The 17,590-nt window shown below is 37.3% G+C and overlaps 2 protein-coding genes across 16 annotated transcripts in view; one reads left to right on the top strand and one right to left on the bottom strand.

Moving 5' to 3' along the window:
- INTS12 (integrator complex subunit 12) overlaps positions 1-9,574 on the bottom strand; it is a 109,702-nt gene extending 100,128 nt beyond the window's left edge. For 12 of the 14 annotated variants that reach the window (XM_074342825.1, XM_074342833.1, XM_074342840.1 and 9 more), the window contains exon 1: positions 213-377. In XM_074342825.1, the coding sequence (XP_074198926.1) occupies positions 213-368 (156 nt within the window). In that variant the 5' untranslated portion in view covers positions 369-377. Of the gene's footprint in view, positions 1-212; positions 378-9,362 lie in introns of those variants that run through there. The other 2 variants (XM_074342866.1, XM_074342875.1) reach the window with 2 other exon arrangements.
- A 27-nt stretch (positions 9,575-9,601) lies between these two features.
- Positions 9,602-17,590, top strand: part of GSTCD (glutathione S-transferase C-terminal domain containing) — a 109,352-nt gene continuing 101,363 nt past the window's right edge. The window contains exons 1-2 of one of the 2 annotated variants that reach the window (XM_010953628.3): positions 9,602-9,821; positions 15,177-15,402. The gene's annotated coding sequence lies outside the window, so the exon portion shown is untranslated. The remainder of the gene's footprint in view (positions 9,822-15,176; positions 15,403-17,590) is intronic. The other variant, XM_045515764.2, reaches the window with a different exon arrangement.

The raw sequence follows: 17,590 nt of genomic DNA, 5'->3' as shown, positions 1-17,590 counted from the left end.
AATATCCCCCATTCCCAGCTAACTTTTCTATATAGTGTAACAGCTCTCTGGAAGCTTGAAGGAAGAAAAGAACACTATAAAATATAATTTCTTCATGCCACAAGAAAATGATTATTTTGGCAAAGAGATTGTTTTGAGATAGTCTAAATGTTAACACTGTTTTACAATAGGCTTTACAAAACTCCCTCCAAGCTTTTTATTCAGGTAGGTACCTTTTGAGAAGGACGGTAACTTGAATCAATGCCCCGAGCCAAAGATTCATCCAGTAGTGCTTTCAACTTTTCAGCAGAATCCTTACTCTTTGAATGTAAGAAGCCTAGTGCTTTCAAAAAAATGGGATCAAGTTCCAAGTTCACAGTAGCAGCCATAGCAGACACCTGAATAAAAAAAAAAAAGAGGGGAAAGTAATTTACAGACAATGGTCAATAATCTATGTCAAAGTTCATCTGTTTTGTTCCTTTGCTTATAGTAGGTAATAGTCTGTACATGATAGAAAGTTCCAAGTGTTCTAAAGGTTATTACAGATAAAAGTAAATTTCCTTCTTGTCCCTGACTGGTATTATCTATTACTTTTCTCTAGAAGCAAGAACATTATCAATTTTCTTTGTATCCATATCCATGGCAAAATTTTAAATCCAGATAAGCACCTCCCTGCTGCAGAGCCCCTTCCTAACACTGTTTTGAAATAGTATGCTTACAATTCAGCACACAGGACTTAATGTGTTTAAAGTCAAGTTTACTATATATATACATGTACATATATATATCAAAAGTTCTTCTCTCAAACCTTTTATTTCCATTATACATATTAAAAAAAAAAAAAAAAAGGTTGGGGGAAGGGTGTCACCAGAGGGCAACAGTCAGAGAATGCATTAAGCAATGAGCTATAAAGGTCATTGTTGAAGCTTTTACATCAACTATCCTTTTTTTTTTTCCTCCTTAGTTCTCACCCCCAATCTTAAATGCCTCAGAAAACATACTAACAATAATCTTACTGCATCACATTTAGATCTCACACATTAACCTACTTTGAAAAAGGTCTCTGACAAGTGGTGCCATACTATATACATATCTCCCACAGGGTCTATGATATTCTCTGTGTCCCATGGAGCTTAAAAAATAGTGAAGATACACATCAAAGGCTTATGAAATTTCAAAACATTAAAAAGTTTTGTTTTCAGCTAATACCAATGCTGTCATATGGTTCTACTTCTGGTGTCACTTTTTCAAACACTTCTTCAGGCAAGGAATAAAATATTTTATTTTATTAAAACAAAAATGTATACTTTGTGTTCAAACCTTTGATCAGCATTCTAGAGTTTGAAATTATCTTCTATCCTCAAGGTTAGTATTATAAGAATGCAACGCACTTGCACTGCTAGAGTTAAGGATCTGTCACCAGTTCCACGTTAATCTCTCATTTTCAGGGGTTTACAAAGCCATTGAAACTTGCTATAGGTTGAATCTTGGCATTAAGAAAGCTCAGCTTGAAAATGGATTTTGTTTGTTCCTTCCCCATCTACTTTCCCCCTTAATCCCTCTCCAATTTTTATAGGAAACATACACACACACATACCCTACTAGGCTTTTAAAAAAGTTTTAAAGAAGGTATTAGGTATCTATCTGATAGCCACAAAATTACTGTCAAATTTCGTGCTCTACTCAATCACCCATGAGAAGGGGTCCACAGATCAATACTAAAAGAAAAATAACCTACCTCAATCAGTTAACAAAAGTTGAGAAGCAACCTCTGTCACTTCTTAAGATTGTATTATTACAAACATCATCAAAAATAATGATAGGTACAGAAATGTATTTTTAAAAAATTTACTCATGAGGCTGGTCACCATATACATTCTGAGGATAAAAGAGCTCCTCATTAAAAGGTCCATGATGAAAAGGAGTAAGGCTGCCATGCCTCCTGAGTGCACAAGGGAAGACAGCCCAGTCTTTCTGCTCACCTAACTTTTTAAAGCTAAACAGCATAGCAGTTTACTTACAACAATCTGTATTATGAGGTACTGAAAAGACTGATACTTAGAAGAATCCTTTTAATATATTAGAAAAAGCAAAGTATTTATTGTTATGTATTTCCATAATCATAGATGAAAGGTTTACATTATAGATTAGGTAACAAGAGTCAGCACCTAGATTACAAGACTACAGATCATGTCATCAGCACCAACTAGGAGCCAGTTCTTTTTATATGAACTTGCAATTCATTTTTATAATGAATAGACTTTATACCCATGCCCTAAATTATTAACATGTCCCTCTAGCCAGTGGTCTTCCCAGTAGAATACAGAGAAAAAAATATTAAAATTTCTTTTTATTTTTAATCTTTTAGTAAAAAAAAATTAAGTGTACAGAATGATAGTAGTACATGCATATAATTGGTAACTAAATACACACATAAGGAAGTGTGCTCAATTTTTTCACTCATGGAATAAATGATGAGGGAAGTTTGGAGGCCAATGCTGTAGCCTATCCAGCAAATTCCAGTTTCCCTTTCCCTATTATATATGCATAGTGACTGCTTTAAGATACAGATTACCTTCCACTTGAAAATCCCTCCAGTACTCCCATTCAGCTCAGCTCTTTCCCTTCCCCACATTAACTTCATTGCTAGCTGCCTATCATCTTCTAGCCCCTACTCATTACCAGCACATTCCCATGTATTCCCCACTGTTTCCTCAAGCACTCCTTTTATCTCTTTACCTTTACGATTGCCCGTTGGCCCCACAGACACCACCTCTTTTGCAACCTTCTCTCAAGCAGTGTTCCTTTGATTTGTTCCTACTGAAAGAGCAAAGAGAGGTCTATGGAGACCTCACTCCACATTGCTGCTTTTGGAATAATATTCCATAACCACCACTCATAAACATCTTTTCTTGAAATCCACACCTGCATTTTCACTGTTGCTCATGTACAGAACATTTGCACCAGTTCATCTTCTTCCTTTCTTCCTGCCATCATCTTTGGTAATTTTAACATCGTTAGTGATGATTTTTTCCAACTTCCTGCACCAGGTTTATTTAGATCTTCAATCCCAAGAAGCTTCATATTCAGTCACTGAAACTTGCAACCTGCCATAACTATTCTCCTCTTTGACTACAATCAATTATCCTTATACACTACAGTCTTACATCACTCTATCTCTTCTACTGCTTTGACCCAGGAGCCTCTGCAGGCTTCCAAGTCAATTTTCTTTCTTTTAAAAAATTTCCTTACTCCTATTCATCTCTACTTTGAATTTATAGCAGCCTCCACTTTCTTGTTCCCTCTGCTTTGTCCTTATTGGCACCTGCTTATCCCAACTTTTTTCCCTCACCCAACAGAAAACAGGAGTTGGGCCTAAAATAAAACACTCATGGTTATGGGCTTTACCCTTTATATTTTAGTTTTCCCCCTTATGTTCCCTCCCCCTATTCTATCGCCTTCTCTAATTTCTATCACTTGTCCTTTCTTACTGGCAAACCCACATACAGTAAGTAGTCCCCCCTTACCTGTGGTTTCACTTTCTGACATTTTCATTACCCACAGTCAGAAAAGACTAAATGGAAAATTTCAGAAGTAAACAATTATACGTGTTAAGTTGCATGCTGCTTTGTATAGCATGATGAAATCTGTCGCTGGCCCAGTCTGTCCTGCTCAGGACATGAATCATCCCTTTGTCCAGTGAATCCCAACTATTAGTCAGTAGCCAGCTTGGATATCAGACTGTCAGGGTATCACAGTGCTAGTGTTCAGGTCACCCTTAGTTTGCTTAATAATGACCCCAAAGACCCAGAGTAGTGATGCAGGCAATTCACATATGGCAGAAAAACTGCAAAGTGCTTCCTCTAAATGAAAAGGTGAAAGTTCTCAACTTAATAAGAAAAAAATTGGATGCTCATATGGTTTCTAAGACCTATGGTAAAAATGAATCTTCTATTTGTGAAATTGTGAAGAAGGAAAAAGAAATTTGTGCTAGTTTTGCTGTTGCACCTCCACCTGCAAAAGTTATAGCTACAGTGCATGGTAAGTGCTTAGTTCAACTGGAAAAGGCATTAAATCTGCAGGTGGAGGACATGAACAGAAAACGTGTTCCAATAGGTGGCAATGTGTTGGGCCAGAAAGCACAGATTCAGGAATAGTTTTAAACGAAAAATAGAAGAATTACTGAAGAGGCTGTGTCTACCAATGAAGAAGAAGCCACTGTCACATTTCTGGCAGAGTTAAAGAAGCTGAAGAGAGAGACCATGTTCATGTATCTTTTACCGTAGTATATTATTATAATTGTTCTAGTTTACTATTAGTTACTGTTGTTAATCTTTCACTGTGCCTAATTTATTAATAAAACTTTATCAGATGTATGTATGTGTAGGGAAAAACACAGTATGTATAGCGTTTGATACTATCAGTGGTTTCAGGCATCCACTGGGTGTCCTGGAACATATTCCCCCAGGGACAAGAGGGGTACTACTGAATAGTGAAAGAAATTATTTTCCTTCTACTAAAGTTCTAAAGAGGTCAGCAACTGTCATGTAAATCTGTCAATCTATCTTCCTTATTATTTCCAAAAATATTTTCCTGGAGTTATACCAAATCATGTTACTTCTGTATAATTCTTGCCTGTATATTCTAAAATCCATGACAAAAACAGACCGTGAAAGATCCATATAATTCTTACTGTGGATTAGAATTCTAGAAAACCAAGCCCTAGGTGTATGTAGATATAAATATATACAAGAAATTTAATGCTTTAAATGTAGGTTTAACTTAAAATCTAGATGTTGCTTTAAAAAAAGAAGAATGTCAGAAAACTAATAATAATCCCCACTCTAAAATATGTCAATGACCTAGGAAGGCGGTATTAGTGGTGTTGGTGGGAGAGAATTCTTAGCTCATGCCGGGTATTGCCTACAGCACATGCATATAAGTAACAGAAATTCACACTTCTAAACAATGATCTTTTTTCTCCATCTCTTTTTTTTCTTCATGGTCCAGGCTTTCAAAGACTCTCTTCTAAGGTCTTTAAGCATCCCTGCCACATAGTCCTATAGTTTCACCTATTTCATAGCCACCCTTCTTATTTACCTTCTCCCTGTCTGCACCCAAACTCTAAGTGCAGCTGAGAGGAATACAAACACTCTGTATCTTCAGAGTCACCAATCTCATCAAGGCACTCAATACAACTTAGCAATCCTATTGTGTCTCTCTGGTCAACTCACTTTCTCACTTTCTGCGAAGACCAGTCATACCTTCTCCATTTGCCTTGAAATGCTCTCTTTCTTAGTAGGCAGATCTACTTCACAGAGAAAACAGAAACTGTCAGAGAGGAACTAAATCAACTTCCTGCCACCACATCTACAAACTTACCTGTACCAATTCTTTCCTCTTCTGCACCTGTTAAATAAGAGGGTGGCTCTCCATGTAACGCCACCTGTACCTGGAGCCTATCTCCCCTGCTCTGAAACCTTGAGCTATGAATTACTCCTATGTTTCCTTCATACCCTCAAACCTCCCTCCCTAGCCTCTTTCTTTCTACTGCCTTCTTTTCATTGCCATTTAAATATCTTCTATCCTGTTTTCTTTATTTTATAGCAAAACTTCCTAAGAAAGTCACCTACATTTTATATTCTTTTTCTTCATTCCTTTCATTTATGCTGTACTTCCTGCAATTTGGCCTTGTCCCACCATTCCATGGAAATATTTTCACCAAAGTATACACAGCCTTAAGCAGGTAAATATAATAAATACTGTTTTTGCCTCCTACTTTCTCATTCTTTTTTGAAGGTTCCTCCCGTCCCTTTAAACAAAAATGAGTTCCTCAAGATTAGGTTCTGAATATCTTCTTATTTCTCTCTACATCTTCTTAAAACGTGTCCTTTGGATCAGCAGCAATAGGCATTACCTGGGAACCTGTTAGAAATTCAAATTCTTGGTCTTCACAACCAGACCTACTAAAAACAAAACAAAACAAAACAAAACAAAACAAAACAAAACAAAACAAAACAAAACAAAACAAAAAAACAAAAAACCTCTGGGAGTGGGACCCAGAAATCTGCATTAAATCTTTCAGGTGGTTCTGATCTACTCTAATGTTTGAGAATCACTGGCCTAGAAAATTTGAACTACACCCTTTTGCCAGTAATTATAAATTTCTCTCTTCATTCTCCAGCCCATGTGTCTCTTCTAATCTCCAACTACCAGCTTCACTTGGATATCTCACTGGTGCCTCCTATACAACATATCCCTAACAGAGCCACTCATAAACTCTTCTTCCAACCAGTTCTTTCCCTAGTATTCCCTCTCAAATACTTTACTGCTCCAGCCAGAAACCTGAGACTTTCCACCCCACCTCCCATTCAATCACCAAACCTCTTAAGTATATTTCAAATTCACCTACCTTTTTCAATCCTTACAAGTACCACCCTAGACCAAGGTACCAACATCCATCTTTATCTGGCCTAAAACTTAATCAGTCTCCCCACAACTACTTTTGTTCCCCTCCAAATCTTCTCTATCATTCACTTGCTTAAAACACTCCTTTTCACTTCTTATTGTCCAAAGGTTAAAGAACAAGATTCTTAAAAGATCTCTAATGCCCTACATGATCTAGTAATACATATAAAGCAGTTACAACAGTACCTGGCACAGAGTACAAATGCTCATTACATGTCACCTACTATCCCAAGCTATTCCCACTCTGTTGTAGCCCCATGACTTATTTCAAGTCTTTCAACATACACTCTTTTCTACCTCAGCTTTAATATAAAATGTCCCTTGCCTCATCTTATTCATCCTTCCAGCCTCAGTTTTTTCCTGCACATTCCCCTAACAAAATAAGAAGTCTTCCAGTTACATAGTTCCAAACATACTGTACTTATTCATCATAGTTACTACACTGGTCATCATGTAAACAGGGTTTGTCTTTTTCACTAGAATGTACGTTCCATGAGGACCAGCACTGGACAGACCTTACCTACTGCTGTAACCTATGTGTCTAGGCAGTCAGCGGGCACTCAGTAAATGCTGGCCAAGTGAGTACCTGTTTTTCACTTTCTCATTCAAAAACCTTTGTCCTTCACGAGTTCAAGAGTTCTGTTATACTCAGCTTTCCTGGGTTTCCGTTTCTATCTTGGCTACTCTTTCTCTGGCTCATCTCATCTCCATCACTCTTTATATTGACCAAATATCTGTCCTTGTCTATTTTCTTTAGTTCTGCTACCAATTTCTTCCTTGGTAATCTTACATATATCACGTTTTTAACTATCACCTGTGGGCAGATGATTTCGTATGTTTATCCCCATTCCAATCTCTCTTAAGCTCGAATCCCACGTTTCCAATTGCTCAGTAGACATGTCTACCTGGTTGCCCTAATGGTATCTCAAATTCATTTATAACTGAAATTAAGATTATGAATATCTTCCTCTCAAAGCTCCTTGCCCTAAACTTACTTTCAGTAAATGACACACTCTCTGTTTATCAGGTCTGAGGCCTAAATCTTTGCCCCAGTGAGTCATCCTCAATTCCTTATATCTGAACAACCAGCAGCCCTTTCCTGTGAATTCTGACATTTCTCATTTGTTCCCCATTTTCCATTTCCACTGGTACTACTCAGATTCAGTTCTCTATTAGCTTTTCGTACTATAGCGATAATCTAGTTATTCTCCTTGACTTCAACACTGTTGCCATATTAATATGGCATACCTGCAACACGTCTTTCTCCCTTCCTTCCTTCCTTGTTTCTTCCCTCCTTCCCTCTCTCTTTCTTTCTTTCTTCCATTTTCCTCCTCAAAAATTAAGGCTTCCCATTGCCTTCAAAATAAAGCCCAATTTCTTGGCCTAGCATTTAAAAAGATTCAGTAATTGGCACAAAAATTTTAATTCTTCATCCCCAGATCTTCGTTAGAGCACAGCCATTAGCTAGCCTTGCTACTTCTACTCATTTTTTCTCTGTCTGGGAGGATTTTATTCATTTATATATTTCCAAATTCTATCAAGACCCAGCTCAAATACCACTCTCATGAGGACTCTACTCACAGCTAGTGTGTCCTTCCCCAACTGCCCCAATACTACTAAAAATCTTGCCACCTAGGATGTCTCAAAGTGCTTTCTCATGGTACTGGAATTTCCTACCTTGAACCATACTTTTTGGGGGGCACATGTGTTATATTCTCTATAAAACTCTGAGTACTTTAAGGGGAGAGGCTAGCTTTCTTGCCTATCACTTTGCTATTTTGCAAAGTACCACAAAATAACGGCTATAGAATTACTAGAGATCAAAGCATAATGGTCTTTCCTCTCCTACACAATTTTAAACATTTCCAAAGTCCCTTCGCCAAAAGAAACAAAAAAGAACTGAAAGCCATCCCCACCCCGCCAAAACCCTCAAACATCAAAAAGCAAAAACAATACAAAACAAAAAAACACCGCTTTCATGACTGGGGACTTGTACAATGTTCCTATCTGCAACTCTCTTCGCAATTCTTTATCTGACTTAAACTCAGTACTCCCACTAGATTGTAAACTCCATGTAATCAGGGACTTGTTTTATTCACTGTTATATACCTAGTGCTCGGAATTTAATAAATTCTCAAAAAAAATTGTTGACAGAATGAAGTAGGTTTCGTTTAAATGTCACTTTCTAGGGCTCCTGTGATTTCTCCAACTTAAATTAGGTATTCACATATAAATATATGCTTTCCTCTAGATCCCATTTCCCACCCTACATGCCAATCTTCTAAAAAGTCCAAAACTGACCATTTGCATCTGTATGAGATGAAGGAAATTGAACGTCATTACGCAGAGTTCAGTATTAGGGTTGCCATCTCATAACGGCTCTAGAAAGCTTTGCCTCTTTTGTCTTTGCAAGCTCTTGCAACTCCTTCTAATAAACAACCTTTCAAAGATGCTGCCCTTTTCATTCGTCCACTGAGTTCTGGGTCCTGGATTACACTGATACCTTAGGCACACGTCTGGAAACGTAGAGGAGGCGGAAAGACCTTGAATCCAAACCAACCAAGTGATAGAGAATCTGAAAATCAGCCGCAGCCACTCAGAAAAGGAATGCCAATCCTCTGACTGAAGGCAGGACACCCCGAAGGCCTAGCACGGGGTAAGGTCCTTGACTTGTGAGCCCGAGAGAAGGTGAGGCAGAACGAGGGAGCTGTACAGAAATGTCATCAAAACCTTCCGAGGAAGGTCCGAGACAGGGTTCCAAGGACCTGGTCCCTGGGGCCGTGCCTCTAGTCCGCGTGCCCCACACGCAACACCCTCACAACCCTCAGTGAAAGAGGAGAGTGTTCAGCCTGGGCACTCGACCACCTGCAAATTACGAGGTTCCCCTACAGGGAAGGAGGAAACTAAGAACTCACGGAACAAACTCTCCCACTTTGCCCCTCGAGAAGGCCTCGAGGCTCCCGGAGGCGGCTGGGAGCCGGGGAGCTCGTCTCAACTCACCGCTCCGCCCGGGTGCTCCGTCGGTTCCCGGTAGCCAGACGAACCGGTCCTGCACCGGCGGGTTCCGACAGAGAGAAAACAAAGGTTCCCACAGCAGGGTCGACGGGGGAACCTTTTGGCTGTGCGACGCTGGGAAGTGACGTAATTCCTCTTCTTCCGGTCCGCCGGATTATGAATGACGGACGGATCTGCTGTTTCCCTGATGCGCTGCCTGCTGTTTCTCTCCGGTCTCGTGGGCTGCGAATGGTCCGCGGGTGAAGGCTCCCTGAAGCGGCCTCGCGAATCCCGGCTCCGGCGGGGCGGGAATGCGCTGGCGGCCCGTGTCGCCGACACATTCACGCACCCTCCCTGCCTGGCCGCGCCTCTGCGACCAGGTAAGGAGGGCGCTCGGGCCGCCGGTTCCGCAGTCCCCGCGACCCCGCCGAGACTCTTCTTTGCATCCGGGGCGACAGGGTCGACGATGCGGGGAAGGATGAGGAGGGTGGAGAAGTCCGGGCCCCTTCTCAGTTTCCCCGAGGCCAGTCCTCATGGCTTCCTCTAGTGATGGGGAAATGGAACAACTTCCAGTCGCAGGAGTCTGTGGGGTCGTTTGCCATTTGCTGCTTAGGGTAGTTTTAAGACCTCTTGGATCGCGCTTTAACTTCTTTTTACCCCCACTTTGTTTTCCATTCTAGCCCTTCCTGATTGGAGAAAGACCTTGTATGTGAATACCTCCTAACAGTTGCTCCAAAGAACTTACTTCATTGGGGCCGTTTGTTTCTGTTACACTGTCAAAGCAGTGTTTTACTTTGGTTTTAAACTTCTATAGAAAGTTTGAGTTAAACTTGCATGAAAATTGCTTTGACTTCAAAAACGTTTACAACTACATGTACTTCCCAAAGCGACTCTACCTGGTTTGGATTAGGTGGCTTCTTTTTTTCCCCTTTATTCTCAAATGTCATGATCCCTTAATGGCCATCATCCCATTCCTTGTCATAAGTTCTTGAATGTCAAGGAAATGCCAACATTTAATAATATATCTTGTGCTAAATTATTGATAAAGTAGGCAGAGTACTACTTTTTTCTAAGCTTATCGAGAAACAGCGTTTAAAGGAGAAAATACCAAAGCTGGCAAGAACTAGTGGTGTGACAATTTTAAACATTAACTATGGCCATTAAATATTGTGAAAATAAATTCTTTGTTATAAATATAACTGAGTGATTTGCTGTCGTATTTAATAAGTACTTAATAAATCACACTCTAAGCTATGTGACTTTTTAAAAAACTGCCTGGTGGATAGTATACACTACTGATGATTGCCTTAAGCATAGTCGTTTGAAATTATGTTTGAGTCATACTTGAAAGCATCATTTTAAGAAGCCTAACTTCAAAAATCTGTGTCCAAAGCAGTGAGATTTGAAAATTAATCAGTTCCTTTATTTGTTTGTTTGTTCTACACTCCTGTTAACATGTTTGCCTGCTCTAAACAAAGCTCAAACTTGAACTTCTGCAGTAGTGGGCCCATCAAGCTTGTTTTTTTGTGTTTTTTGGGGGGGGGTGGGAGGGTCTGGTTTGTTTTTGTTTTAGCTTATGTTTACTTTGTAGCTTTTGTATTGCCTGTGGCTTGAAATAATAAATACTGAATATCCAATTGGCCTTTCCAGTAGCAACAATTTAGCAGACCTTGAAGCTTAACAAATTCTGAGGCCAGTCAAATAAAACATCTATAGTATAAACAGCTCCTTAGTATATGTTGTTTTTATCTTCAGGTTTTCAAAGTAGCCTACTGAATTCTGTTTTGATTAGTACTTGGAAAGCAAGGTTTTAAACCATTTAGATCATAATAAGCAGGGGTATTGTTTGCTGTGGGGATTCAGTAATTTTATTTCAGGCTTGCTGATGTGTTTTTAACATGTTAGCATTCATGCTGTAGGTCCTTATTAATTATAAGGTCAGGCTTAGCTGCAGGCATTATGATTCTATGGCAACAGATGATTCCCTGATTCTCCAGAGAGAAGATGACACACTTCCCTTATGGCTAAGGTTATAGTAAGCTTTTTTTTACTTTTAAAATCCCCCCCCCCATCTTGCCCAAATAAGAAAACAGCTAATTTTAATAATAGAATTTTGTCCTCTAAGACTTAACGATATATATATTCCCACATTACCTAGTGTAACGAGCACTGAAATAGCTCAGTTTCTTTTCTTTCATTTTTTAACCTTTACTATCTGAAGTAATAGCTGCTATCTAATGCTGTAGAGACACTTTTTAAAAAATCTATCTTATTGAAAGAAAATAGTGAGATTTACAACCAAGTACTGTGATTTTTAATGTATAAAACACAAGCTAAGTTCTAATTTTCATAATGTTGAACATTTGATGTAGTAGGGAATTTAAGTGAGTTTCAATTTTAATCTTTAAGAAAAATAAGAGTTTATAATTTTTTCATACTTGTTAACTGCTTTAAACGATTTGTTTTGTACAATATAAGCAGCTATTATTATGTGGACTTAGAGTATCACATTTATATTCTAGCATTTTGTGACTCCCTGGCTTTCAGCCTCAGTAACAGATTTTTTTTTTCAATATTTGACTGGAGAAAATCTTTTCAATTCAACATGAATTCCCTTTTCCTGAGAAGCTTAGAAATATAAAGCATGATTTGAGGCTTACCCGTCAAAATTTGTTTTACAGTGTCAATGGATAAGGAATTTGAGGATAAATTACAAATAAATAATAGTGTTTATTTTAGGGGCTTACTAATGTGATAGGTGTTGTTTGATTCTCAACATGCTGTATGGTAAATACTGTTATTATTACCCTAATTTAGGAATGAGAAAACTAAGGAAAGTTTTATATTGCTAGCTACTAAGTATCAGAACCAAGATTTGAACCCAGTTAGTCAGATCCAGAGTCTAGGTTCTTATCCATTACTTTATATTTCTTGATGTATGAATGTTCTACTTGCTAAGTAAATATATAGAATCTAGTTAGGTTCCTAGTTCTCTTGCTTGAATATCAATACACATAAAAATTTCTATTCTTTCTCTAGAGGTTTGAGTGGATTCTAGTTATGCTTTTTCCAACTCAGCTTACAGTGGTGAGATTGTTTCTTCAGTTTAATTTATATGTAGTTTGCTCTTAAAATAGTTTTATTTGTTTGGAAGAGAAAGAATTGTGTCAAGAAGAATGAAGTTCCTGTTGTATCAAGACTAAAGTTCTCAGTAGTACTGTCATTACAGGGATTAGTGATACTCATTTATGTACATCCATTCATTTAGTCATTCCTTGAGCTAAAATTTGAAATGCAGTTAAGCATTGGAAATATGTCAGGTAATAAGTGCTATAAAGAAAAAGAAAGCAGTAGAATAGGTAAGATTATACTGTATAGCACAAGGAAATATATACAAGATCTTGTGGTAGCTCAGAGAAAAAAAATGCGACAATGAATATATGTATGTTCATGTATAACTGAAAAATTGTGCTCTACACTGGAATTTGACACAACATTGTAAAATGACTATAACTCAATAAAAAAAATGTTTAAAAAAAGAAAAAGAAAAAGAAAGTGGGGTAAGGGGCTAGGAAGTGATGGGAATGCTCAGAGCAGTCTCTTCAGGTAGCCAGAAGAGACTGCTCTGAGTTAATACTCAGAGACCTCAGTGAAATGAAGGAGCAAGCCATGTGAATATCTTGGAGAAGAGCACTCTAGGCAGAGGGAATGGCAAGTACAAAAATTTTAAGTGTGGGAGCACTGCTGGCATCTTCCCAGAACAGTGGGGAGAACTGGCCAGAGAGAAGTGAGCAAGAGGGAGGAGTGGTAAGAGTTCAGGTCAGAGAAGAAGGACAGCTGGGTCACATCAGGCCCTAGAGACCATGATAGGAAATTTGGATTTTATTCTAAGTGTGCTGGGGATCCATTGGATGGTTGTGAGCAGCGGACATGCTCTGATTTATGTCTTTAAAGGGTCAGCCTGACTATTGTTGGAGAAGGGACTGTTGTGTGGAGAGTTGGGGAAAATAGTTAATAGGCTTTTGTGGTGGTCTTTGTAAGAGCTAATGATGACTTAGACTAAGGTGATATTGGTAGAGGTGCTAAGAAGTTAGATTTAGCATATATTTCAAAGGTAGAAATAGGGTAAGAGAGAAAAGAAAGGTGTTGAGTGAGGCTTCAGAATTATGGACCTGAACATCTGGGTAAATGGTGTTGCCATTTTATCATAAAGGGGACTACTTGAGAAAAGAAGAACAGGTTTATAAAACTACCCAAGTGAAGATGCCAAGTAGGATATAGGAATCTGAAGTTCAGGGGAAAGGTTGTGGCTGAGATAAATATAGGAGTCATAGATGTTATTTAAACCTATAGCACTGTAAATCACCTTGGACAGTGCTGTTATAGAGTGAGTTGTGGCCCACGGGTCATGGAATCAATTTAGTGAGTACTAACTGCATTAAACACACACACACACACACACACACACACACACACACACACACACACACACACACACACACACAGAGGAGAAGAAAGAAAAAGCAGAGTAAACTATCATATGTATCTCCTGTGGTAGGGTATCTCTTCATGATTCTTTTGTTTCAGTTGCATTCAGTGTATAATAACTTATATTAGAAAGTTGATTTCTTATTGTGTGGCATGATCAAAAATTTGAAAGCCAGTAGTCAAAGGAGTGAGTATAAGTTAAGAATAGGGCAAAGCACTGAGCTACAGGTCACTAAGTGGTCTGAGGAGAATCCAATAAAGGAAACTGGAAAGGAACTACCAAAAAACATAATCCAGTGCTGAGAATTATTAAGTAACTCTGCCTTTAGGATGGAGGGTTTTTTTTAACCAAGGACAATTGCTTAGAATAACATATTTCTGATGATTTTCACTTTGGGGAAATTGTTGCTGCAATAAAATTGCTTCAAAAATGGTTCAATTTATGAAGTTGATAAAGTAGTGCTATTTATATTAGAAAAATACCTGTTCCTTAATGTTGTCAAATAAAATCCCTTTATAGACTCCATTAATGCTTTTGGATTGATATACAGTTCTTATCCATGTAATGAAAGTAGAATGTACTTTTAAGGATTAAGTAATGTATAAAAGTTCTGTGTGCTGAGCACATAGTTGGTGGACAATAAAATGTAGGTAATATTATTTAGAATTGTATTCTTTGTTCATTTAACATTTATTAAGTTCTTATCAAATTCCAGGCACAGTAATAATTTCTTGTTTAAAAACTAATCAGCTGGTCAATATTTTGTTGCAGTTATGTACTTTTGGTCTTTATTATATTAATATATAACTTACCTGTTATATAATATTTAGTTGCCATAGATCCAGACTTGAATTTTGAGCACAAAAGTTTCAAACTGTTTTGCAGCTTCTGGAGAAGTATGCTTTTCCCCCCCAATGTTTATTTTTTTTTTTTCTTACTCTCTCTCTCTATGTATATGTGTATATATACACACACACATACACATATGCACAGAGTAAAGTAGTAAAATGGTTTCAGATAAGAAAACACCTATAAAATTCACCGCCCCTTTCATAGAGGAAAATTTTATCAACACCAAGATACATTAATTAGAATGAGAATGAAAAAAAAGTCTGAATTCCTAAAATATTAAACCTGTGACTACTTCATTTGTTTGTAAATATCTTTAAAGTAATGATACCAAGTAATGATACCAAGGCTCAAATATTTTCTTTTTACCTTTTATTCCCTCTGCAACGTTCCCAAGCAAACTGGCCTGTCCGGGGAAGAGATGCACACTGCATCAGCTCTGTTCAGCATCTCAAGTTTGTGGTTTTGTCTGCTGCTTTCTCACTCCATCTCAGGAGTAGTTGCAGTGTGGCACCTGTCAAAGCTGAGAAAGAAAAATGACAGACACTGCTTCTGTGCTTGGCAGGAATGTAATATGGAGTAACAGGAGCTATGCCCCAAGCCTTGTATTGGAGACCCAAAAGGTGATTCTACAGTACCTACCTTTTTAAAGCTCATGACATAAAAATAATGAGATAAGGAATTCTCTAGTTAGAAATGGAGGGAAAAAGAAAAAAAAGAAGGGTTTCTTTTCCCTATGGTATCTGCAAACTTTAGGCAAAAACTGTGTTCTACTTTCTTAAAAAATTAAAGACATAGTACAAGACAAAAACATATATCAGATTTTTACAGGTTTGCTAATACTGAATATTTATTTTAGAAATTACATTAGTACTTAATGTGGAGAAATAGCCCAGGGAGAGTATTTTTTTTTAACTCCAAGATCATTAAGTAACATTTTTAATCTCCAGGGTGGAGAGGGAAGCCCACCAACATCTATATTAAAAAATAAATGAATTATGATAAGAATCAACAGCACTTTGCATTTTCTCTCAGGCATCTCATTAATTTTTAGGTATCTCCATGGGAAGGTTATTGCTGTTCTGGTTTGTTGACATTTGGCACTTATTAAATGCTCACAGTGAAAAAAAGTTTGTAGAATGTGTAAAAGTTAATTCTCAAGATTCTTATGTGCTTCAGGAAATGGCAAATATACATGTACTCTAATTTTAAAAAATGTTTCCACATACCCTAAATCAAAGGCTGTACAATAGTATGACAGTATGACATTGTTTTTAGTTTTTAGGTTTTTTTTTTTTTTAAGTGTTAGCAGGACTAGACTCTGTGTCCTATTTCTTAGACAAATGAGGAACTTGATTATGTTTTCTTTCAAATCTACTTCTTAGGGAAGTAAGTGGAGTTTCTTTATAGTTTCCCACTGCTAGCAAAGGAAATTAAGAGGATTGGTAAATTAATCAGCAATAGAATTATAGGGGCAAACTCTCCAAAGAGACTACCAGTTTTCTACATAATGTTGATTTCTTTTGCCTGTGAACTTTAGCAAACACTCTTTAATATTTTGTTTAATCTTTTGTTTTCCAATCAGTTCTAGGTGGGAAAAAAAAATCCAAAAGATAATTAACTTAGCTCAGGGAGAAAACGGTTTACATGGGTTAAAGAATTGTGGCTTTTAATTACATGGAATAATTTTCCTCTGGATAATCTTTTAAAGAAGTAACAAATCATAGTGCAGATCTGTTATGTTTTAAGGAAAGACATATAATATAAAACACTCATTATCAAGAGGTTTTCTAAGGCAGTACTTTACTAATTATATCCTTTTGTTATAATGGGTTATTAGCCCTTTAACAAAAAAGTTGAGGACCAAAATTAAAGAGTTCTTGACTATTTTGCTTTTGACGTTTTAAAAAAAATCTAAGGAATTTAGAATATAAAGGAAATTTGGTAAGTTGAAGTTTCCTAAAATTTAGGGTACACCAATATTTCAAATACACTTAAAAGAGTTGCGTGTGTACTTTTTAAAGTCTTTTAAAATATTTTTAAAAATAATTTTAAATATTTTTTCCTTTAATATACCATTATATGGTAAATGCTTTTAAAGGGTGCCATCTAGTGTCAGTTTTGGAATTGTGATTTATAGATTAGAACATGGGGAATTTTAGACCCATGAAATGTAGAAATCAAACAAAAAGTCATAATTGACCTAAACCTTAAGGACTATGACTTGAAAACACCCATCAATAATTTGACCACAAGATTGTGTATGTTTGCATCTTTAAAATGTGTATTCGTCCATGCATTCATTGAATACTTCTTGATTATACATATATATGGATATATATATGTGTCTGTGTATATATATCTATATATGTATGTATGCATAGATATATCTCGCCCTGTTTTAGGTGATGCAGTGAACAAAGCAAAATTTGTACTCTCTAGAACATTCTATTGGGAAGACAAAATAAATCTATAGTATGTTACAATAGTGATAAGTGCTGTGAAGACAAGCATAAAAGGGAATAGAAAGGTTTTTTTCAGGTAGTTTGGAAGTTAAATATGGTAGCCAGGGAATATCTCAAGAAGTTAATATTTGAGTAAATACATGAAGGAGGTGAGAAGGTGTTCAAGGCACTAGAAACATCAAGTACAAAGGCCTTGAGGTGGGTATGTACGTAGTGTTTTAGAGGAACAACAAGCCACATCTGCTGGAGCTGTGAGCTAAGAGGACAGTTGAACTCAGAGACACAGAAAGAGGATTAGATCAAGGAGATCTTTGCAGGTCATTGCAGGAGATTTGCCTTTTCTCTG

Source organism: Camelus bactrianus, chromosome 2, assembly GCF_048773025.1.
Source record: "Camelus bactrianus isolate YW-2024 breed Bactrian camel chromosome 2, ASM4877302v1, whole genome shotgun sequence".
Classification (NCBI taxonomy): Eukaryota; Metazoa; Chordata; class Mammalia; order Artiodactyla; family Camelidae; genus Camelus; species Camelus bactrianus.
This window is presented reverse-complemented; position numbering and strand designations above follow the sequence as displayed.